We start from the raw sequence: 25,116 nt of genomic DNA on the forward strand, positions 1-25,116 counted from the left end.
TCCTTCCTTCCTTCCTTCCTTCCTTCCTTCCTTCCTTCCTTCCTTCCTTCCTTCCTTTCTTTCTTTCTTTCTTTCTTTCTTTCTTGTTGGACAGGATTGTTGCTGAGCATAACCCAGTGTATGTCTGAATTCTTTGGTGCCAGGAAGGCCTACCAGCATGGGCACCTATGGGCAGGAAAAATAGGTGGGGATTTGCTTATATGGGGGAGTGATCTTTGCAAATTAGTTCTAGTTTAGGAAGAAATGAGATGAAATCCTGAAAAGTAATTATTTACCAATTAATACTCAAAGATTACTGAATACATAAGGGAAGTCATACTTAAGGATAACTATGAATCATGTTAGTGGCCATTTTACTAACATGAAAACTATGGGTGAGTGTTAAGATTCCCCTTAGCATAAAAGAATGTTTTCCATTTGTATTGCGGAAGAGTCTACTATCTTAATAGTGATTAAATGTAAACAGAAAGGGAAGGGGATAAAAACTAATTAGGGAATGAGACAGTGGGGAAAGGCACAAATTCACCTTTTATTAGGCCTGCATTCTCAACCCTACACAAAGCAACTGGCTATAAGCAAATATCCCATCCATTTTTCCTGTTTGTTGCCACTAATTTGGAGGAAGATTTTGTCTAAGTAAGAAAAGAAGTAAGGTTGAGGGTATCAGGAAAAAAAGTAACAACTAGGGAAGTCCTCAGAATCCATGAGGACTAATCTCCTTATCTCCTTTTCTTTTCTTTTCTTTTGTTTTGAGACAGACTCTCACTATGTTGCCCGGGGTAGAGTGCCACAGCGTCATAAATCAAAGCAACCTCAAACTCTTGGGCTCAAGCAATCCTCTTGCCTCAGCCTCCCAAGTAGCTGGGACTATAAGCGCTTGCCACGATGCTCAGCTAATTTTTCTATTTTTATTAGAGACACAGGGTCTTGCTCTTGCTCAGGCTGATCTATGAACTCCTGGGCTCAGGCGATCCACCTGCCTTGGCCTCTCAGAGTGCTAGGATTATAGGCATGAGCCATTGCATCCAGCCTAAAAACTATCTCCAAAGACCCAAGTGGAGGTCCTGGGATGTTTACTTGGGAGTATGCTGACTTCCCACTTACCCAGCACTGGTCCCCCCACCCAATGGGAGGTTGCTCCACTACTCCTCCATTTGATAACTTTTCCTCAGGCAAAAGTGAAAGTGCTCTTTCAGGGATTCACTTTTTAGTTTTACTACTTCAAACTAGCTTTCTAATTTTTTTCCTTTTAAAACTTTCTGTCAGAAGTTCAGAGCTTTCTGATGTTTTAACCTGGACCTTTGAAATTATTTCAATTTTGCTTTTATCCCCTTCTACCTGTAAGCTATTTCTACTAGTTCTTTGGGTCTTTAGGAAGATGACTTATATATTTAAGCTTCTTCTTAAAACTTTCTCACTGAAGCCATCTGAATTTAAGGGTTTTATCTTTTGAGTTACACCAGTGGTTCTCAATTACAGCAGCATATCAGAATACCTGGGAAGCTTTGAAGACATTTCAGGGCCTGGACTCCATTCCAGACCAATTAAGTAAGAACATCCAGGAATAGGATCATATTTTTAAAGCCCCCTAGGGGATCTAAACTAGCCACTGCATTTGTTGTTCCAGTTGAGAACCACTGAATTTCAAGCACAAAATACACAAAATTCTCCTTAATTAGCAACTCCTTTACTCCGAGCACTTTATACCAAACCAGCATCACGCTCAATCCATAGTTTTTGGTGTATCTTCCAGCTCTTTATTTACCTCTTTGCAAGTCACTTCCACTATGTGAGAGGGACAGAGTATTATTCTGGGTAGATGATTCTGTTTCAGTCAACTTACAAATGTAGCTTATATAAATTTTATTTTACACATAACCTTTGAAATTTCAAAGGAAAAGTCTGAGGTTTCTACCAAAGAGAGAGGTAAGATTTAAAACCCTTTGCATAAAACCCAAAAAGGGTTCCACTCTCCATAAATGAAGCACAGATGTTATCTGTCTTGCAGATTGAGACAGTGAGGATGCAAGCCTCTCCAGGCCTGGCTCTTGCTGTCCCTTACATCATCCGATTACTTCTGTACTTAAATAAAAATCTAAATCAGACATTAAGTTTAAATTGATCCAGAATGGGTATGTCTCCTAGGTAACTGGCAGAAGTATGTGCAAATTTTTTCTGGAGGGCTTTCCTCAGATCTTGAAGGATTTTTATGGATGAAATTCCAAGGAACACTAAATTAGATACAATTAAAAGACAGATGGAAAATGCTCTGGTGTTTTAACATTAATTATTATGATAATCAGCATAGCAAATTATTTATTATTATTTTTTAGACAGTCTCACTTTTTCATCCTCTGTACGGTGCTATGGCATCATAGCTCACAGCAACATCAAACTCTTGGGCTCAAGCAGTTCTCTTGCCTTAGCCTCCCGAGTATGTGGGACTACAGGTGCCCACCACCTGCCCAGCTATTTTTAGAGACAGGGTCTCCCTCTGGCTCAGGCTGGTCTTGAATTTGTGATCTCAGGCAACCTACCCACTTCAGCCTCCCAGAGTGCTAGGATTACAGGTGTGAGACACCTCGCCTGGCCCACAGTCTTTTAATATTTAAAAAGTTTCATTTTTTGACAAATACATCTGGAGTATGACACAAAAACGTATCATTTTCCAGCTGAGAGAGAGGCTCTTTTCAGTTTCCCAACTATCTGGGACTATAGGTGCCTGCCACAATGCCTGGTTATTTTTTAGAGATGGGGGTCTTGCACTTGCTCAGGCTGGTCTTGAACCTGTGAGCTCAGGTAATCCACCTGCCTCAGCCTCCCAGAGTGCTAGTATTACAGGCGCGAGCCATCTTGCCCAGCACAGCATAGCAAATTATTTAAAAATAATTTTTTTTTTATTGTTTGAGATTCAGTGAAGGTGTTAGTTCAAAGACTAACACTGATTGCATTTGTTGGTTAAAGTCCCTCTTATAATTGTGTCCTGCTGCCAAGTGATGTGACGGCCATCCTGCTACCTTTTGCCCCTAAGTTCCCTTGTATTAGATCATCTACTGCCTTCATATTAGAATTGAATACATTGGATTCTTGCTTCTTCATTCTTTACAAAGAAGAATGTGTTCCACTTCAATCCAGGTTAGTACAAAAGATGCGAAGTCTCCATCTTTTTTAATGACTGAATAGTATTCCAAATAGTTTTGAGAAGCAACCTTTTTTTTTTTTTTAAATTGAGACAGTCTCACTTTATCACCCTGGGTAGAGTGCTGTGGTGTTCTAGCTCACAGCAATGGGCTCAATCTCTTGGGCTCAAGTAATTCTCTTGCCTCAGCCTCCCTAGTAGTTGGGACCACAGGTGTCCACCACAACTCTCAGCTATTTTTCTTTTTCTTTTTTTTATTGAATGGTAACTATGTACATTAATGCACTTCTGGGGTACAGTGTGGGGTTTTCACACACAATCCGAAATACTTCCATCAAACTGGTCAACACAGCCTTCATGTCATTTTCTCAGTTATTGTTTTAAAACGTTCACATTCTACTCTTAGAAAGATTCACTTGTACCCCTGTAAGATAAACCTTAGAAGTGATCCCTCCAATCCCCCTCCCTCCACCCATTCCCCCCTCCTATTTTTCTTTTTTTAGCAAGCCCCAGGCCATGTTTGGACCCACCAGCTTGGGGAGCATGTGGGTGGTGCCCTAACCACTGAGCTACAGACAACGCCACGAGAAGCAGCCTTTTATATTTTCAATAAGTTAGAGATATTCAACATTCAAAATAAGTTGTAAATTTTAAAATATTCTCTAGGCTTTAAGCAGGATGCCCTAAATCTTTCCTTTCAATTCCTTCCTAATTATTTCTTCTCATTTTATTATAGTTTATATAGTATTAATGCAATAACTCTGTAAGAGATTTTTCTAATTTTTTTTTTCCCATCAAAATACTGAATTTCTATTGGGAGCTATAAATAGTACATGTTATATGCCAGCACTGTTCTAAGTACTTCATACACATTGGCTTAATCAGTCATCATGATAACTAAATTTTTATTATTATCACTCCCATCTTATAGACAAAGAAAGGGAGGAACAGAGGGTTTAAGCCAGTTGTCCAAGATCACACAGCTACTAAGTCTTCAAACCTAGACTAGCTGACTCCGAAGTTGCACTGTTAAACCCTAACTTTACACTGAATCTCAGAAAGTTTTTCCATGACTACAATCTAAATTAGGTTCCCTTTTATTTCTTTTCTGGTGTTCACGTCTGCCTGAGCATAAATCACACTTTAAAATTATTAATTTGTTTAATGTGTGTCTCCTCTAGATGCTTTCCCTTTGTAAATAGGAGCAATTTCATGGCATTTAATGTCATTTCATTGCCGTATACCCAGTGCCTAGCACACAGTAGATGCTCACTAAATGGACGTTGAACGAATGAATGCATAAAGGGCGACGACAAATGTTTCCTTCATGGAGTAATGTCTCCATCTTGTGGAACTTTGGAGTATCGTTATTTAAATCATATTATTAAAGGTTAGGTAGGTTTTCTTGCAGCATCATACAGCTCTATCTAAGGAGTCTGTCGGCCCGTAATCCCAACTCAGCACGTATTCCTCACGGTGTATGAGGGCTAAAGTAGAAATTGTGTACAGAAACAGCCCCGGCCCTATCAGACGCTAAGAGAGGGGGGCAGATTATGCTCTATTAGAAATCCTGGGTTATCTCGTATGATATATTGTGCACACAATCGGGATTAATTAAAAAATACTAATATGTTAAGAGCTAATTCTTTGATCTATTTATTACAGATGGCTAATTTTATAAAATTAGCATAACCGTCCTATTCGAAAACAGAATGTACAAAAAAGAAGAGAAATTTTTAGGTCATTCTGATTATAAATGCAGATTATAAATGAAGACTCCGTACTGTTCCTCCTTTAATCTAAGTCCAACACAGGTCTTCTCGCTTTAACCAACAACCGAAGTTGGAGTTCGGAAATTTCCCACCCAGTCGCCAGCCGCTCCTTCCCCACGACTCTATGGGTCTTTATTTTTTTTTTCCTAGCCTACTCTAGCCACTGAGAACTCTATGGTTCCGGGGCGGGCCTGGAGGACTGAGTTTGAAGGCGGGCGGGTAAATGCTGGCCACAGCTGTCACGAGGCTGGGGTTCTCCGGAGCGGTAGGGCGCTGGGGCTGTGGCATGCGCTGAAAATCCGAGAAGTATTAGCAATGGATCTTCCGCGTCCGGGTGGGAAACGGCGGCGTTCACCTTCCAGCTCGGACTCGTTCCCGGGAAGCGGGGGTGACAGCAGTGTTAGCCCCCAGTTCCTTTCCGGGTCCGTGCTGAGCCCGCCCCCGGGCCTGGGGCGCTGCTTGAACGGCAGACGCCGCCAGTCGCCCGCAGCTGCAGGTACTCCCAGGCCGGGGACACTGCTGGCGAGGTGGGCAGCTTCGCTGGGCTTTGTGTGTGGAGGTGTCCTCGCTACGCGGAGCTCGTTTGCACAGCTCACTAGGCTTCTTCCTTTCTCTGTGACTCAGCCCTGGGGCGGCAGGTCACTTTCGGTTCAGACATAGACATGCTTTTAGTGACCACCTGGTAGTATTGTTCAAATGGTTCTACTTTTATGGGAATAACTTTCTAGGTGGCCAAACCCAATCACCTATATGGTGGCCCGCTCTGGTTGTGCCCAGTACTCCTTACAGATCCTCGTACACGTACCGCTTGTCTGGTCTTGAATATGGCACAGGGGTGGGAGTCCAGGGGCAAGCGGACCCCAATCTGTAATACTTTCGTAGATTAGTTAGGTGTCCAGGAAACGGTGACCTAGTTCCTTACTTACGGTTCATTTGCAGTCACGGTAGTACTAAAACTTAAATAGAAACTTTCCCAATTTAACTTTAGAATACTTGCACATCTGCCTTGCACATCCCTCCCCCCACCCCCAATAATTCCAACCCTCCTTATTTATTATGTGTAGCACAGTTTTTTGTTGGGGCTTTAAAAAATATTACATGTAGTATCTAATAAATAACAGTTTACTATTTTCTATATATGGGCTATTTCTAGTAGACTTCTTCAAGTCAGGCTGTGCCTTAAATAGCTTCATTCCAACATAGAGGAATTCCAACACACAGTGGAGCGTTTTTAAAGTCATGGGTTAGAACTAGAACCAAATGAAGTATTTTTTAATGTGGGAGTCATCATCGATCTAAATTAAACTATTAATTTTTTCTTTTTTCCTGAAAGGGGAATGCAAGCAAACAGTTCCTGACGACCAAATAGACAAGCTGCTGTTGGCAAACTGGGGACTTCCCACAGCAGTCCTGGAAAAATATCACAGTTTTGGTGTAAAAAAGATGTTTCAATGGCAGGCAGAGTGTCTTTTGCTTGGACAAGTCCTAGAAGGAAAGAATTTAGTTTATTCAGGTATTGCAATTTATGCAAACTAATTTCTCTATTATTTTTAAGATAAGAGTGCAATAGTGGTATCAAAGATACTTTATTGAGGTAGTTAGTGATGTTTTTAAAAGTTGGATGAAGCAGTGCTTTATAAATAGAGAAAGCCTTAAAATATGTATGAAAATTGGAGTTTCAGCATGTGCATATTTCACATTTGAAAGTTCTATTACATGGCTGGGGCTGGGGAGGGGGGCAAGAAAAATTAAACAATTTAAATAGTGAGCAATTCTGCCTGCCATTCTGCTCAACAAACTTGAATGTGGATGGGAGATATAAACCGGCTAGTCCTTTGTTTGATCTCAGTTGCTTTTTAGGGTATGAATATTATACATTATATTTTATAAAGTGACAAGCTTGTACAGGGTTGTATATACAAAACCATATGTAATATACTTTATGGGAGATTTTGTTTTTGCCCATATAAATAGGACATTTGTGTGGGTTTTCAAACTTTGACATACACAGTTTTTAACCTGTGCTTACTACACTGACTTCAGAATTTAATCAGTTGGTAAGATGCAATTCCTTTATGTCAGTTTTCTCTGAAATTGTGAGTCACCTAGATTTTTCATTTGACCACAGAAAAGAATTAAACCAGTAGTTACAAGTTCAGGCTCTGGAGCTAGAATGATTAGTTTTGAAAACTGCATCACTTTGTGGTTGTGCAACCTTGCAAATTATTTAAAAAGAGTGTGTGTGATGAGAGTATTTCAAAATATATCTGAAAAGAGCACACTGTACCCCATGATTGCATTAATGTACACAGTTATGCTATAAGAAATAATAAAGGAAATTTGAATGGGAAAAAAAATTTCACAGTCATTAATCATGACTGTAAAAAGATTGGCAAACGAAGAAAAAAAAAGAGTGTGTGTGTCACTTGGTTGTACTTAGGAAAGATTAAATTATTTCATATATGGAAGAGTTTAGGACAGCTTTTGGTATGTAGAAAGTACTCATAAATGCTAACTGTGATAGCTAGTGGCAGTGGTAGAATAGCCTGACCATTTTAAATGCTTAAAATTAAAACGTGGTGTCATTTCTTTCTTTTTTTTTTAAAGACAGTTCACTGTACACATTTTATTTACAGTTTTGTATGCTGTCTTAAAATGAATGGGACCGCTTTTCTACTTGAGCCATTTTTAACCAAAGCAAAATAACCTAAGTAATACAGAGTGTTAAAATACAGCATAAAGATACAAAAACAGACATACTAATTCTAGTTAGGATTGTAATTATGATGTTACATTTTTTTAATAATCCACAATTATGTTTAGGAAATCACACAAACATAGATCACTGACTTGAATGAAATGCATAAATTTGTAGCAAATCTTGGTAGTTACAAAAAACAAAAAAATTACCAAAGAATGCACAAAATTAATGTTATTCCACCTTTGTGTCATATTCCTGGATCCTTCACCAATGTTATATGAGGAAAAAACAAAAACAAAACAAATGAAAAACTGAAATCGGAATCACTAATGTTATCAAGAAGGGAAACAAATAAATTAAAATCTAGCAGCCATCAGCAAAAGTACAGCAAAGACACTGCTGTAAAAAGAAGCAGAAAATTGCTAGAAAATTGTATGCATCATACTCTTTCAAACCAGCAAAATATGCTCCTGCATACGATAGAGCATAAACAGAACTTTTTTCTTGTAAAGTATAGAAATGCAAATTGTCTTTTGAATATTGTGGATGGGGAAAATGTGTTTGTAATGGTAATTCTACTAAACTATTACAGAGTGGGCCGGGAACACATTTATGGATTCTGGGGACAATGTGTACTGGAATTCTTTGATTGGGATAGTGGACACTCTAGCCAAAATTCAAAAAAAAAAAAAAAAATGAACAGAAGAACAAGACAAAGGCAAATGAAACTTCTCTTATATCTTAGCAACATTTAGATGGAAATCAAATTTAAATGCAGTCCACTCTGCTTTTGAAGAGGCTTTGGTTCAGCTCCCAAATCTTGATTGCTTGACGCAGTCTGTTATGAGAATACTCAGAAGGTGTCTTCTTTTTTTTTTCCTTTTTTGAGACGAAGCCTCAAGCTATCCCCCTGGGTAGAGTGCCATGGCATCACGCTCACAGCAACCTCCAGCTCCTGGGTTCAAGCGAGTCTCCTGCCTCAGCCTCCCAAGCAGCTGGGACTACAGGTGCCTGCCACAACACCTGGCCATTTTTTTTTGGTTGCAGCTATCGTTGTTTGGCGGGCCCGGGCTGGGGATTTGAACCCGCCACCTTAGGTGTATGTGGCTGGCGCCCCAGCCGCCTGAGCCACAGGCGCCGAGCCAGAAGGTGTCTTCTTAAAGAACAAACCTATTTTTACTGGTGGAGCTGCTCTTAGTAGCTGTGTCTGCATGGGACTGATAACCAGTCACTATCTTTGGAGGAAGTCTTAACCTTTCCTTTATACCCTCCCTATATGTGTAACAGCTTCTCTGTTTTCACATTCAGTAGTCCATATTGCTATCTTAATCACCTTTAGCTCTAACATTAACAACAGCTCCACATACATCATCACTGTAGTCATTGAAAGATTCTCCTATAAGGCACAGCAGTGTCTCTAGCCAAAAGCGATCGAGGTCACTTCGTCTCTGCTGTTTGTTCAATGTAATTAACCATCCTCCCCGTTTGTTTTTCTCATCTTCCCATATAGGCTCAGTATCATCCTTAAAAAGTGAGTAGTCACAGCCAGGCATTAAATTACTAGACAATTGTATATGGTTGTACAGAGCCCCAAGTCTTCAACAGTATCAAACTTAGAGATCAGCCGAAGGTTTGCTTGCCAAGTTTTGCTTTTATCATTTTTAAAAAACCAGAGTGCCCATCTGTTCTGTAGAAGATGTTTAATATAGTGTTCTGGGTTAGCAACCTCCTGATTAGATTCTGTTTTCTCCTCTTCTGTAGGTGGGGAATTAGGAGTAGGGGTGGTTTCTGGTTCCACAGTTGCCATCTTAGATCCTAAAACTTGGTGTCGTTTCTAACTGATCCCCAACTCACACTTAATCACCACTCCTGTGTCTGTTACCTCTCTCAGTATCTTTGGATTCTTACTACTTCTTTCCATTCTTAGACTCATTACCTGTTACAACTCACTATCATCTTTCTTCACAATAGCTTTGTAGCTAGTCTGTCTTTCCCTCTGGTCTTTTGCTCTGTTCCTACAGCCAAAGTGATCTTTATAACCAACAAACAAGGTCTTGTCACTCTCTTTCATAAAACTCATCAGTTGCTCACCATTTCTTTCCGGATGAAGTCTAAACTCCTTACGCATGGGATTACAAACCTTCATGTTGCAGTTTCACATCTCTTTCACTCTCCTGGAGCACTTTATGTTCCAGGCTTACTAAATTACTGTCATCTGCACATGCCAGGCCTTCCTCTAGGCCTCTGCACATGGTGTTTTTTATGCTTGGCATTCCTTTCTTCTTCCTTTCTTCCTCCTTTTCCCATAAGTTCTATTTCCTTTCCATAAACTCCCTTGTAGAGCTCCTCTTCCTCAGCTTCCATTGTAGCTTCTATCACGATATGTTAAAGTTGTTCATCATCATTAGCTTGGTGCCCATAGCTCAGTGATTAGGGTGCCAGCCACATGCACCAGGGCTGGCAGGTTCGAACCTAGCCTGGGCCTGCTGAACAACAATGACAACTACAACAAAAAAAATAGCCAGGCTTTGTGGCGGGTGCCTGTAGTCCCAGCTACTTGGGAGTTAATTGGCAACCTTAAACCCAAGAGTTTGAGGTTCCTGTGAGCTGTGACGCCATGGCATTCGACCAAAGGTGACATAGTGAGACTTTGTCTCAAAAAAAAAAAATATTGTTTATCATCTTCCTCAAAACAGGACTTTTAACCATTTGATACTTTAAGGAAAAGATCTTAGGTCTAAGCTTGGTACTCTACAATATTCACCATGTACTGCTGAAAGTATAAATAAATATAAAGATTTGTTTATATTCTTAGTATGAGACTATTCAGACAGGTGTTTTAAAGTCAGGGACATTGGCTTGGTGCCTGTGGCTCAAGTGGCTAAGGTGCCAGCCACATACACCTAAGGTGGTGGGTTCGAATCCAGCCTGGCTCGCCAAACAACAATGACGGCTGCAACCAAAAAATAGCTGGGCGTTGTGGCGGGTGTCTGTGGTCCCAGCTACTTGGGAGGCTGAGGCAGGAGACTCGCTTGAACCCAGGAGTTGGAGGTTGCTGTGAGCTCTGATGCCACAGCACGCTACTCAGGAGGACAGCTTGAGGCTCTGTCTCAAAAAAAAAAAAAAAAAGTCAGGGACATTTCTGGTGTAATGTTTTTGAATGCTAGTTGGAGCATTAATGATATGTCTAGCCCTAGGCTCTGTAGTACTAGATATGGCTTAGAACATTTATTAATGTAGTATACTTGATATTACTTATTTGTTTTTAATAACCTTGTGGAATAATCATGTTTTAGCTCCTACAAGTGCTGGGAAGACTCTTGTTGCAGAATTACTTATTTTGAAGCGAGTTTTGGAAATGCGGAAGAAAGTTTTGTTTATTCTTCCCTTTGTTTCTGTGGCTAAAGAGAAGAAATACTATCTCCAGGTAATTTTCTTGAACTAAGTTTGAAATAATGATAGGTAAGCTTTGCTTTATTCATTTAAATGAGGATTATGAAAGCAAGTGGAAGACAGAGTTTCTTTTATTGTATCCTATATAGCTTTACCAGTTGGCTGATAAAAATTTATAGGGAAACTTTAAAAAAATTATGTAAGGAAGAAAGCCATCAGATGAAAAGGGTAATTGGTGAAAATTGTATAAAAGTTTGTAAACTTTTCCTTAGGAAGTAAACAGAATACTTTAATTAGCATATACACATGCAAATTAAGAATCAGCATTTTACTGAATACTAGGACTGGACTGAAACAAAGAAAGGAAAGAGTGTTTAAGGAAGCTTCTCCCATCCTAGTTGAGGACCACTTGGGAATATTTAGGAAGTGAAGGACAAGATCCATTATTATTGATGTAAAGCTCCAGGTCTGTGGTTTGTTCTCTTCTCCTGTGAAAATGAATGATAGTGGTTTATGATGGTATGATGCTTAGTTTTAAGGCATTCTCATAAATACAGTGTTTGATTAAATAGAACAAATTTAATGTATTGATTTCTGCAGTGAAAAAAAGTGCTGTTGGAAGGGAAAGATCATTGTACTGATTGTTCAAAAACTCTAGGTGCTAGTCCCAGTTTTGTCACTATGTTTTCAGGCCAGGCACATGATCTGCTGGGCCTCAGTTTTTTTATTTGTAAAATGAGGATGTTAACCCTTAATACTTTGTGGGTTAACGTAGTAACTTCTCAGGAAAATTATATTGCATGAACAGCTCTAAAATTCTATGGTTCTATAAATCTTTTTAACAGTTATTTCAGAGGCCAGATAGCCAACAAAGCTGGTCCTACATGGTAACATCTCTCAACTTAGACCCAAAGTAACAAAATGATGAAAGGATCCCTTTTATTGAGAAGGTATGTTAGTTAAGAGTTAAACTAAAACTAAAACTCCTACTTTCCCTGGCAGTGGAGACCCGTTCACTGTCTGTGGGGAATGTATCTTGCTCTTACTCTGTAAACTTACCTTTCTCTTTCTCAATAAACTTTGTTTCACGCTTGCCTTAAAAAAAAAAAAAATTTAACTTAAAAAAAAAATTAACTTCAAAGTCCCACTGAATTTGACTTTTAAAAACTTTCCTTCCATTACATAAAAAAACTGGTCATTACTGGAATGAGACTGTTTTCCTCATGAAGTATAAATTTGTTTCTTAAAATATTAACATTAAAAAAATTGCTAGTTTCTTGCTGTTTATTAGATTAGTTTTTCTCCAATTTTAATTTCTATAAGTAGCCCTTAGAACTTTTTAGATTATTAAATACTGTCATTAATATGGCAGAATTTTATTTAACTCTGTCTTAACAGAAATCTCTATACTGAGTTTTATCTATTTTAAACTTTATATTTTTAGTATATGATTCCAAGAAGAACTAGTGTGTCCTGGCCAGGAACACCTGACAGAAATCTGATAAAATGTCTTTAGATACTTATGTCTATGTTCTGAGATAGAGCCAGTCTATAACTCATGAATTTCAAATTTTTTCACCTCTGTTGTTCCTTTTTATTCAATTCAGAGTCTGTTTCAGGAAGTAGGAATAAAAGTGGATGGCTATATGGGCAGTACCTCTCCAACAGGGCGTTTCTCTTCCTTGGATGTTGCAGTCTGCACGATTGAGAGAGCCAATGGTCTGATCAATCGCCTCATAGAGGAAAATAAGATGAATCTGTTAGGTAAGAGAATGAGAAATAAGCTAATTCTTTGTGTTGATTGCTATTTTTAATGGCATGAAGAGGAGCTGTTGTGATTTCTACATGTCCCATGTTGTTTTTCTGTTGCCTGTCATCTATTTCTGGAAGTAAGAATTGGCATCTGGAATGTTAGTCTGTGTAAATAAGTGTTAAGTTTTGTGTCCTGCTGCGATCATTAACTCCATTACCTTGCATTTTTGTACTATACTAAACATATCCTTGAGCCCTCAGTCACCTCTTATCTCTTCTTTTCTGTCTAAACTTTACCAGGAATAGAAGGAAACATACTGAAGCTGGATCTGCCATCTTTGCAATTAGTGTATATGTGTGTTCACGGCCATCTCTGCAGTTAGTGTATATGTGTGTTCATTATCATAGTTTGATTCTATGATGTCTGGACCCAGAGACTTCCATTTAACATGGAGATGGTGGAGAGCTATGGAAACTGATACTGTATTTTAGTTTAGGACTCCAGGAAGATTTTCTACCTTAATGCATTTTTTTTTTTTTTTTTACCATTAAGGAAAGGCCGCTATGTAGAGGTAGCAGCAGGACTAGAAAGGTTGAAGCAGAAGCAGCAAGAATATCAGGTACTCAATGAGAATTTGGTGAACTTAAAAACACTGTGGCTCAAAGGGGTGGGGCACTAGCCCCATATGTCGGAGGTGGCAGGTTCAAACCCAGCCCCGGCCAAAGAAAAAAAAAACACTATGATAAAGTTATGGTAGGGTAGGGGTGGAGGGTGGGAATCAAAGATTAATGAGACATAGCTCTGTTCTATGCAGCTTAGAGAGAGAAATCACAATTTGTAACAAAATTATCTTATTACTTGGGATTCTGTTGGATTTTAAGTATCTTGAGTATTATAGTAGATTCTTAGTAAGTGTCTGTCTATTATACTTAGCACAGTGCCTGGTGCATTGTAGGTAGAATAAATAATATTTTTTTAATGAATGAATAAATGTTAAAATAACATCATGTGGTGGGGGGCGGTGCCTGTGGCTCAAAGGAGTAGGGCGCGGGCCCCATATGCCAGAGGTGGCAGGTTCAAACCCAGCCCCGGCCAAAAACTGCAAAAAAAAAAAAAAAAAAGAAAATAACATCATATGGTGCAATTTGGAGATGACTTACCAATATTATGTGTCATTAGTAAGTTGTCAGAAAGGTTGGTTTTTGTGGGGAAAATTTGTGGTAGGGACACCAGTGCATGTGGAATATGATGTTATGAAAATGTTTAAAGAAGGTATTGATTGATGGTAAACTTTCAGTAATCCTTAAGCATTATTCCTAGTTTATGGATTGGTTCAATTCTTCATGTAGGGAAGGGCATTATGATCATATTTATGTTTTATAGTAGGGGGACTCACTAGCTTGCCATATTAAAAAAAAAATCCCTTAAAATCATCTCTGTCTTTTTGACCTGATTCTGTTTTAGCTAAGCAAATTTTTATCATGAATATGGTTGTTTTCCATAGAAAAGTCAATACACTACTGACATAGCTGGCTTTGATATTTTATTGTATGTTTTATTTCAATAAGGCTGCCAATTTAGAAGTTCCCGAGTATTGAGAGGCAGTTCTCCCTGAGTTTAATTAGCCCTGAATAAGCTAATCATTGATTTTTAGATCTGGAATACATTGTAATAGGACAACTTGTGATACCTGAAACATTTTGGAAAATAATTGCCCCTTATGTCGAATAAAGTGACGGCTGCTTACTATATTATTGAGTCTTTTAAAATACTTCTTGGAATTGTGAAATTCTGTAAAACCTAGTATCTGGAAAATATTTTTAGGAATGGTGGTTGTGGATGAATTACATATGTTGGGAGACTCTCACCGAGGATATCTACTGGAACTTTTACTGACCAAGATTTGCTATATAACCCAGAAATCAGCATCTTGGTGAGTACCTGAAATAACTGAGTTTCCGAATTTCCATTGTTGAGATAATGTCTGCAAAAGTGAATATGATTTAAATAACTCAGGAGTTAAATTAGAGAAGGAGCGATACTTTTCTTACTGAGGAGCACTAATGTATAAAATTAAAGAAATACTGGGAGGCGCCTATGGCTCAGTGAGTAGGGCGCTGGCCCCATATACTGAGGGTGGTGGGTTCAAACCCCGCCCGCAAACTGCAGCAAAAAATAGCCTGGCATTGTGGCAGGTGCCTGTAGTCCCAGCTACTTGGGAGGCTGAGGCAGAAGAATTGCCTAAGCCCAGGAGTTGGAGGTTGCTGTGAGCTGTGACTCCACTGCACTCTACCAAGGGCGAAAAAGTGAGACTCTGTCTCTACCAAAAAAAAAAAACTAAAGAAATACTAAAGAAATAATTAATACTGGAAGTGATTTTAAATTACTTCATAAGCGTTTTTAAATTTTGACTGTTCACCACTTTATTTCAGCATAAACACTTTTCATAAGTTTTAAAAAATAGTAGTTTTTATATTTGTCAACTATACATACATATAATTTTACTCAAAGTTAATTTTTGAAAAATAATATTTCTTAAGCCCCTATTTTCAGAGGTAACTACCTTCAATTCTTCTAGCTTTTTCTACCATATTTAATACTTATAGCTTTACCTCTGAATGTGGCTACTTGAGGCTTTTTTTTTTTTTTTTGCAGTTTTTGGCCAGGGCTGGGTTTGAACCCACCACCTCTGGTATATCAACTGGCTGCCCTACTCCTTTGAGCCACAGGCACTGCCCGCTACTTTAGTTTTTAATGTTAGATATATATTGACTTTTCCTATGAAAGATGAACATTTAGCTCTCTTTTATAGTCTCTACTCATCTACCCAATTTTCTTCCCATCTCTACCATCTCTCCTTATCCTCTACTCAGCTTTACATTCTCCAAATATTGTATGTTATTTTACAGTATTGTTCAGATCATTATTCAGTGTCACACTGTTATGACTATATAAATAGAGTTGTCAACTGAACTGTAGTATACTATAGTGACTTTTATTTTTCTTTTTGTTTTTTCTGAAATTAATAAATATCCTTTTTGATTGATGGTTTGGTTTTCTAGATACTTACTACTAATTTATCCCTAGCCTCTTCCTCAGTTACATCAGTCTCCACCCCGTATATTCCAGCACAGTTGCTGGAATGTTGCTCCTAAAGCCTTCTGAGTTCCAATCTGAATAGATGGTTAATCTATATATATACACTGGGCTGCAACCATCTTGGGATTATTCTGCTTGTTTGTTTGCTTGCTTGCTTGCTTGTTTATAGAGACAGGTCCTTGCTATGCTGCCCACGCTGGTCTTGAACTCCTGGCCTTAAGTGATCCTCCCACCTTGGCCTCTTCCTTTATCATCATCATTCATTTCTATTGCTTTTTGCTTGAGTCACTTTTTTTTGGATCACATTTATTTCTCCTGATTTACTTTCTCATTTTGGTGGGGATATCTTCCGGGAAGTTACACTTTATTTCAGTGAATGCACTATTGTGGGTATAAATTTTTTGAGAGCTTGCATGTCTGAAAACGCCTTATAGGTATTTCATAGATAGTCCAGGTATAAATATCAAGATTGAAAATACTTTTCCTTCAGAGTTGTGTTACTTCCTTTCCCTCTTGCTATCAAGGGATCCTTCATTCTTTGTATAAATGTTTTCATTCTCTCTGGGACTTTTTAGGCGCTCCTCTTTTCCTTAGAGTTGTGAAATTTCATATTGATGTGTGTTGGTGTTGGTCTGTTTTCATTCATCGTACTGGGTACTCGATAGGTTCTTTCCACTTTAGGGAGATTTGAATATGTCTCTCTCTCCATCTATATTCCAAATGGTCAGGCATATAGATGATATGACTAATATAATCAATAAATTTGACCTAATGGATGTATGTAGAACAATTACTAAAATATAGCAGAGTATACATTCTTCCTTTATTTTTTTGAGACAGAGTCCCAGTATATTGTCCTCAGAAGAGTGCCGTAGCATCATAGCTCACAGTAACCTCAAACTCTTGGGCCTAAGCAATTCTCTTCCCTCAGCCTACCAAGCAGCTGGGACTATAGGTACCTGTTACAATGCCTGACTATTTTTTGTTGTAGTTATCCTTGTTGTTTAGGAGGCCCAGGCTGGGTTCAAACCCGCCAGCCTCTGTGTTATGTGGCTAGTGCCCTAACCACTGAGCTTTGGGCTCCAAGCCTAGAGTACATGTTCTTTCAGTTACACATAGAACATTTATTATAAAGTTTACCATATCCCGAGCCATAAAGCAAGTATTAACATATTTTAAAGGATTGAGCTCACTTAAGTTATATTCTATGACAATAGCAGAATTAAGCTGTAAGTAAGTATAGTAAAAGCATGCCTAGAAAATGCTTACATGTTCAGAAATTAGGAAATACATTTGACACATTTTTTAGGTCAAAGTAATTACAGTAGAAATTAGAAATTAGTTTGAACTGAAAATATAATAAAAATACCTGTTAATAGAACTTCTGAAATGTAGCTAAAGTTGTTTATAAAGGGAAATTGATAGTTTAAATGTATGTATTATTAAGGAAGAGAGTCTAAAAATCAATTATTTAATTATCCATCTCACTAGAAAAAGATAGTAAAATACTGCTGCAGTGAGTACAAGGAAAGAAATGATAAAAATGGAGTGAAAATTAAAGAGGAAAGTTGTTATCTTGAACATTAAAAAATTTTTATAAATAATAACAAAAATACAAATATCCAATATAGTCAGATGATGACAGCTCTGATGGTCATTCCAGAAAAGAAGTTCCAAAATTGCTTTGCAGTGTAGAGTAGGTGCTGGTGTCGGGTCATAGCTGGTGAAGTTGGCTGTGGTGACAATCAGCAATGAGGTGTGTAGCAATTTTTCTAGGATGAGTTGGTGAACTTAATTGTCAGTGGGCAAGAGTCTTGAACAAGCTTCTGCAAGAGGTTATCCACATGGTCCGTAAACATGAAATGGTGCTTAATCTCATTAGTAATCAGGGAAATGTAAATAATATCTTCAGAGAGATCTTACTATACATGGTCCATAATGACTAATATTAAAAATATTAAAAAGATTGACAACACCAAGTGGTGAGAAGATTGTGAAACAATAGGACACACAGATTGTGGCATTACCTATTAAAATTGGAGATAGTCTGTGACACTCTAATCTGTGACTCACTCATTTTATTTCTAGGTATATACCCTAAAGAAATGTATGCATGTGTGTACCAAAGCACATGACCAAGACTATTGTTAGCAGCACTACTTGTTAATTTATTGTATATCTTTTAATATCGTTTTTATTTGTTTTTCATAGCCAGTCAGATTTAGCCAGTCCTCTGACTAATGCTGTTCAAATTGTTGGCATGAGTGCTACCCTTCCTAATTTGGACCTTGTGGCTTCTTGGTTGAATGCTGAACTCTACCATACCAATTTTCGTCCTGTACCACTTTTGGAGTCAGTAAAAATTGGAAATTCCCTATATGACTCTTCAATGAAGCTTGTGAGGGAATTCCAACCCATTCTACAAGTGAAGGTAAATCAATATTTTTACATCATTACTATCAGTATCTTTGTGTTCGATTGTATCTTCAAGCAAGTTGTTAACAATTTTTTCTTTTTCTTTGGATTGGGTATTTATTTTATTATTATTTTTTATTTCAAAATACTATGTTAGTACATTCTGTGACATGCATTACTTTAGTACAATTTGAATCAAGATTATAATTGTGTCCATCCTCCAGATAGTGTGTAGTACCTGCTTTTTTTTTTTTTTTTTTTTTTAAGAGACAGAGTCTTACTTTATTGCCCTTGGTAGAGTACTGTGGCATTACAGCTCACAGCAACCTCTAACTCCTGGGCTTAGATGATTCTCCTGCCTCAGCCTCCTGAGTAGCTGGGACTACAGGTGTCCACCACAACGCCTGGCTATTTTTTGTTGCAGTTTAGCCGGGGCTGGGTTTGAACCCACCACCCTCGGTATATGGGTCTGGTGCCCTACTCACTGAGCCACAGACGCTGCCCTGTAGTACCTGTTAAGTGTGAACTTATCCACCCTCCATTCCCCCACCTACCTGGTTGATTTCCATTGAATTTTACTACTATATGTACACATGTGCTAGTTCCAATTTTAGTTTTTCCATTCCTGTGGTAATTCACTTAGGAGGATGGTCTCCACTTTCATCTAGTTTATTACAAACGGTATAAGTTTATTATTATTTTTTTTTATGGCTGAGTAATACACTATGGTATACATATACATGTACCACATTTTTTTATTAGTCCGCTCATGTATTGATGGGTACTTGGGTTATTTCCACTTCTCTGTAATTGTGAATTTTGCTGCTGTAAACATTCAGGTGGAAGGTTTTTTTTTGAGACTGTCTTACTATGTTGCCCTAGGTAGAGTACTGTAGTGTTACAGCTCACAGCAACCTCAAACTCATGGGCCCAAGAGATTCTCTTGCCTCAGCCTCCCAAGTAGCTGGGACTACAGGTGCCCACCACAACACCTGGCTATTTTTTGTTGCAGTTGTCATTGTTGTTTAGCAGACCTGCGCCAGGTTCGAACCTGCCAGCCTTGGTGTATATGGCTGACGCTGTAACCACTGTGCTATGGGTGCTGAGCCTTAATAGTATATCTTTTTCCTTGGGTAAATGCCCAGTAGTGGGTTTTCTGGATCAAATGGTAGACTATTAGTTCTTTGACCTATTTCTGTACTAATTTTTATAGAGGTTGTACTTAGTTTGCAGTCCCTGCAGCAGTGTGAAAGTGTTTTATTTCTGCATGCATGCCAGCATTTGTGGTTTAGGTACTTTTGTATCAAAGCCATTTTCACTGCAGTTAGGTGATACCTCATTATAGTTGTTTTGTTTTTTGTTTTTTGTTTTTTTAAGACAGACCTTCACTCTATTGCTGTTGGTAGAGTGCTGTGGCATTATATTTCACAGCAACCTCAAACTCCTGAGCTTAAGTGATTCTCTTGCCTCAGTCTCCCAAGTAGCTGGGACTACAGGCACCTGCCACAACACCGAGCTATTTTTTAGAGACATAGTCTTGCTCTTGCTCTTGAACCTGTGGTTCAAGGCTGGTCTTGAACCTGTGAGCTCAGGCAGTCTACCTATTTCAGCCTCCCAAGTGCTGGGATTATAGGTGTGAGCCACCACACCTGGTATGTTAATTTCTAATTTTATTCTGCTGTGGTCTGAGGAGATATGTGGTATAATTTTTATTTTTTATTTTTAATTTATTGAGTCATGTTTTTTGGTCTAGAATGCAGTCAGTCTTAGAGAATGTTCCATGAGCTTATGAGAAGAACGTGTATTTGTGATTTTTGGGTAAATTACATTCTGTAAATGTCTTTTAGGCCCATTTGTTCTAGAGTTTGTTTAAGTTCATTGTTTCTTTGCTTATTTTCTGTTTGGAGGATCTTTCCTGTTTTGTCAGGGGGGTGTTTGAGACCCTGGCTATTACAGTGCTGCTGCTTAGCATTTTGCTTAGATCAAGGGGCCTGCTTTATGAATCTGGGTGTGCCTGTGCAAAGTGCATAAATATTTAAGGTTAGTATATCTTCTTGTTGAATTGTTCCCTTTACCGTTATATAGTGTCCATCTTGTCTTTCTTTACTTTTGTTGATTTGAAGTGTATGTTATTTGATAAAGGAATGGCTATACCTGCTCTCTTTTGGTTTCCATTTGCCCAGAATATTGTTTTCCATCTCTTCACCTTGGGTCTGAATGAGTCTTTGTGGGTTAGATGTGTTTCCTGGAAACAGTAGATACTTGCTTGTGTTTTTTATCCATTCATCCAGCCTATGTCTCTTGAGTGGGGAATTCAAACCATTCATATTTATTGCAAGAATTAATGAGTGAAGTGGATTCTTTTCATCCTATTGAGTAGAACTTTATTGCTTTGTGTTAACTCTTGAGCCATAGTGATGTCTGGACTCTGACCTTTAGCTTTTGGGTGGTTTTATACTGGTGGGTGTTTATTGTGTTGATCTATGTATAATGCAGCTCTGAATACTTCCTTCAGGGCAGGCCTGGTCTTGACAGATTCCATCAGTGTTTGTTTTTTTTTTAGAAAAGTCAGTATTTCTCCTTCATATTAAAAACTTAGTTTTGCAGGATACAGGCTGGTCATTATTCTGTTTGAAAAGACTGAGAAGAGGGCCCCAGTCCCTTCTGGCTTATAAAGTCTCAGTTGAGAAATCTGCAGTTAGTTTGATGTGTTTTCCTTTGCACGTTACCTGATACTTTCACCTTATGGTTTTCAGGAGTTCCTTTTTCATGTTAACTTTGACTAGTCTGATGCCTCTTGGTGGAGTCTGTTGTGTTTCTAGTATCTGGATGTCCAGATTTCTAGTAATCCAGGAATGCTTTCCGCTGCAGTATCAGTGTAGTTTACTCTTGACCTTTGGATTCTTACTAACGCGTCCTTTGTTTAGACCTTCTCTGGTCATCTTATCTAGATTACAGTGTCCTCCCTCATGTGGTCTCTATTTCTTTTCCCTGTTTAATTTTTTGCCTTAGCACTTTTCCAAACTGAACATACATGTTTTATTTATCTTGTTTTTGTTATTATCTATCGCTTCTCAACTGGAAAGGAAATATTATGAGGGCAGAGCTTTCTTTTCTGCTTTGTTTTCTGCTCCTTCCATAGTTCCTAGAACAATATCTAAAACATAGTTAAATATTTGTTTCATGAGTGGATGGATGGAGAAATTAATTCTGTTACATTGACATACTTCTAGTCATTGAGCCAATGTCTTCCCTTCACATCTCAGCTAAATTATTTTCTCAGAGTTAACTTTCTTTCAGGTTTTTTTCTGTCAAATATGAGTCCTCAAAACATTGTAAAACTCTATTTTATAATACCTCTTATGATTGTGTTTTACGTTTATTTGTTTAGTACAAATGCTCCTTGACTTATATTGGTGTTATGTTCCAATAAACCCATTGTAAGGTGAAAATATTGTAAATAAAAAAAATGCATTTATTATCCCTAACCAACGAAACATCATAATTTAGCTTAGAGCCTACCTTAAGTATGCTCAGAATAGTTAATGTTAGCTTACAGTTGGGCAGAATCATCTAATGGAACTTCTGTTTTATAGCTTAATGTTGAATATTTCATGTAATTTATTGATTACTATACTGAAAGAGAAAAACAGGATGGTTGCATCAGTCCATGAAGTACAATATCTACTGAATGCATATGGGTTTTTGCATCATTGTAAAGTTGAAAAATCTTTTATTATTTTTATTTCAGATTAATATAAGAGTACATTAATGTAACCATTAGGTTACATTGTTTGCATTTGTTAAGTAATGGCCGAGTTGTAGTAGAGTTCTTCACCCAGGAGGAGTGCCATATACCCCTACATTGTACTCATTAGGTGTGAGCTTACTGAGTCCTCTCCCTCATCCCCCCATACCTTTTCTTGAATTTAATTGTGTTTTTCTCTTGTGTGGTAAGGTTGAAAAATCATAAGTCTAACACTGTAGTAGTAGGTGGCAATGCCTTAACTGTATGTGTGTTGTCAGGCCCGAGCCTCTTCCATCCTTGTCCTTCTCTCCTTTCATACAACACAAGTCTATGCTGTAAATAAAGAATTATCTGTACTTTAATGAGTCTAACCCCTGACTAATAGGACCTTGACTTTTTTTTTTTTTTTTTGAGACAGAGTCTCACTATGTTGCCCTCGTAGAGTGCTGTGGCATCACAGCTTACAGCAACCTCCAACTTTTGGGCTTAAGCTATTCTCTTGCCTCAGCCTCCCAAGTAGCTGGGACTACAGGCGCCTTCCACAACACCTGGCTATTTTTTTGTTGTAGTTGTCATTGTTGTTTAGCAGGCCCAGGCTGGATTTGAACCTGCCAACTTTGGTGTATGTGGCTGGTGCCCTTCCCACTGAGCTACGGGCACCATTGTAACCCCATTGCCTGAGGGTCATTTACTGAGCTCAATAAATATTAGTTAATGAATAATAAATATTTCTTTCTCACCTTGCACCATAAAGGGGTTTATTTTTTCTTCTTCTTTTGTTTTTTTCTTAGTTTTGTTACTGACTTTGTAACTGATTTTTATTATACCTTTGAGTAGAAAAATCTTCCCCTCAAAGAAAAATGAGTGATTTTAAACTGATGTGAAAATGTTTTGAAAGTACGACTAGAGTGATTATTTCTCTTTCTTTTTTAGGGCGACGAGGACCATGTTGTTAATTTATGTTATGAGACCATTTGTGATAACCATTCAGTATTACTTTTTTGTCCATCAAAGAAATGGTGTGAGAAGCTGGCAGATACCATTGCCCGAGAGTTTTATAATCTACACCATCAAGCTCAGGGTGAGTTACAGATGGAAACGAAAGCCTCCATACTTAGTATATTGGCTTAAAAGTAGTGTTAGTGGTTATATTAGCAAAACAGCTCTCTTTCATCATTGCTACTGCCTGCCCTCTTTTTGTAAAACTGTGCTTTTGTGAATCAAATTCTATCCTGTCCTTATTATGGAAAGTGTGTACACATACACACTCAGGCTAATCAGCGTCATACTTTTGGCATACTGGGTTTATACCAGTGTATACTAAGCTTCTTTGTCTGGGATCTGTGGACTTCAAGAGTTTGATCTTTGGAATCCCCAAGTTGTATGCAAAACTTTACAAATACATATTTTCCTGGGAAGAGTGGCCATATCTTTCATTTCCACAGGAATATGTGACTAAAAAGAGTCATACTAGACATATACACACATATATGTACATATACACACAAATATGTTTGTACTGTGTGGATCCATTTATATGTGTGGATTATTTTTAATACATATATATATATATATATATGGGAATATTACAAAGATTTGTGACAATTTGAAATACTTACTTGTGACTCAGTGAGTAAGGTGCTGGCCCCATATACTGAGCGTGGTGGGGTTTGAACCAGGCCCTGGCCAAACTGCAACAAAATAATAGCTAAGTGTTATGGCAGGCACCTACAGTCCCAGCTACTCGGGAGGCTGAGGCAAGAGAATTGCCTAAGCCCAAAAGCTGGAGGTTGCTGTGAGCTGAGATGCCACAGCATTCTACCGAGGGCAACAAAAGTGAGACTCTGTCTCTAAAAAAAAAAGAAAAACTCACAGATGAACTACATAGCCTAGAAGTAAAAGTAAGGTCAAGCCCAATAGAGCTTAAAAAAAGGAAAAGGTATGTCAGTAGTACATAAAATATATGTAGCTGCTGGTCTATTTTATCATTTACTACCATAAAATACACAAAAATCTATTATAAAAAGTTAACATTCATGGCTCAGCACCCGTAGCGCAGTGGTTTGGCACCAGCATACACCTAGGGTGGCGGTTTCAAACCTGGCCCAGGCTTGCTAAACAACAATGACAACTGCAACAAAAAATAGCTGGGTGTTGTGGCGGGCTCCTGCAGTCCCAGCAACTTGAGAGGCTGAGGCAAGAGAATTGTTTGAACCCAAGAGTTGGAGGTTGCAGTGAGTTGTGATGTCACAGCAGTCTACCCAGGGTGACATAGTAAGACTCTGTCTCAACAACAAAAAAAGTTAGCATTTATTAAAACTTATGCACACAAACACAGACATGGTACCTTTCTCGGTTGAGAGAAATGTAAACAAGTGTAAATGAGGCCATATTAAATCACAACTGTATCAAATTTAACTGTAGTACATATTGTCCTACTGTATTAATTTCATAGCCATCTCTCCTGTCGCTATTGCGGTGACTTATGTGTTATGAGTATCCACTGAAATGCTGAGCGATGCCAATGATTATCTTCCCTTGAGCATCCCATCTTGCTAGTAAATTGTTATTGCAGTAAAAAGTGGTCTTTTGTGGTTCTTTCATATTTTTATCGTGTTTAGTACAATATTGTAAACCTGGAGTAACATGATGGGAACCATGAGAAGTGTCACCGGTGATGCTAGAAGTGTTCCCAAGGAGCAGAGAAGAGGTTGCATTGCTTGGTGTGTGCTGTAGATTTAGGTCTGCAGCTGCTATTATTTGCCATTTTAAAATGAATCTAGCATAACGACTCTTATAAACAAAAAAAAGAAGGAAATTCATGCAGCTTTTGCTTCAGCTGTGCTAACAGGTGCAGAAACTTTGCACTTTTTAAAATAATTTTTAATCTGCAAGTGCAACTTTTATGTGGGTTCAGGTTTGCTGTATAAAAGGCATACCTATAGGTGCTAATATGATTTGATCAAAGTAAAATCATTATTTGACAACTTATAGGACAAGGAAAAAGGAGGTTCTACAGCTGGTGAATTGAATGCCACCAAATGATGACTTGCCAATTTTAAGAGTTTGGTTTGAAAATGTCAAGATAGGCTTGGC

General features: G+C 38.2%; 1 protein-coding gene and 2 pseudogenes across 1 annotated transcript in view; 1 reads left to right on the plus strand and 2 right to left on the minus strand.

The window, feature by feature from the left end:
• Nucleotides 1-5,226: 5,226 nt before the first annotated feature.
• The window catches only part of POLQ (DNA polymerase theta), a 128,460-nt gene continuing 108,570 nt past the window's right edge, over nucleotides 5,227-25,116 (plus strand). The window contains 7 exon segments of the mRNA XM_003795084.1: nucleotides 5,227-5,407; nucleotides 6,245-6,424; nucleotides 10,909-11,039; nucleotides 12,613-12,769; nucleotides 14,583-14,691; nucleotides 18,069-18,288; nucleotides 22,954-23,101. Of these exon segments, the coding sequence (XP_003795132.1) occupies nucleotides 5,227-5,407; nucleotides 6,245-6,424; nucleotides 10,909-11,039; nucleotides 12,613-12,769; nucleotides 14,583-14,691; nucleotides 18,069-18,288; nucleotides 22,954-23,101 (1,126 nt within the window).
• On the minus strand, nucleotides 8,770-9,419 carry LOC100960387 (annotated as a pseudogene).
• On the minus strand, nucleotides 22,235-22,344 carry LOC111727000 (annotated as a pseudogene).

The sequence above is a fragment of the Otolemur garnettii genome, unplaced genomic scaffold (genome assembly GCF_000181295.1).
Source record: "Otolemur garnettii isolate 467f Iridium unplaced genomic scaffold, OtoGar3 scaffold00089, whole genome shotgun sequence".
Classification (NCBI taxonomy): domain Eukaryota; kingdom Metazoa; phylum Chordata; class Mammalia; order Primates; family Galagidae; genus Otolemur; species Otolemur garnettii.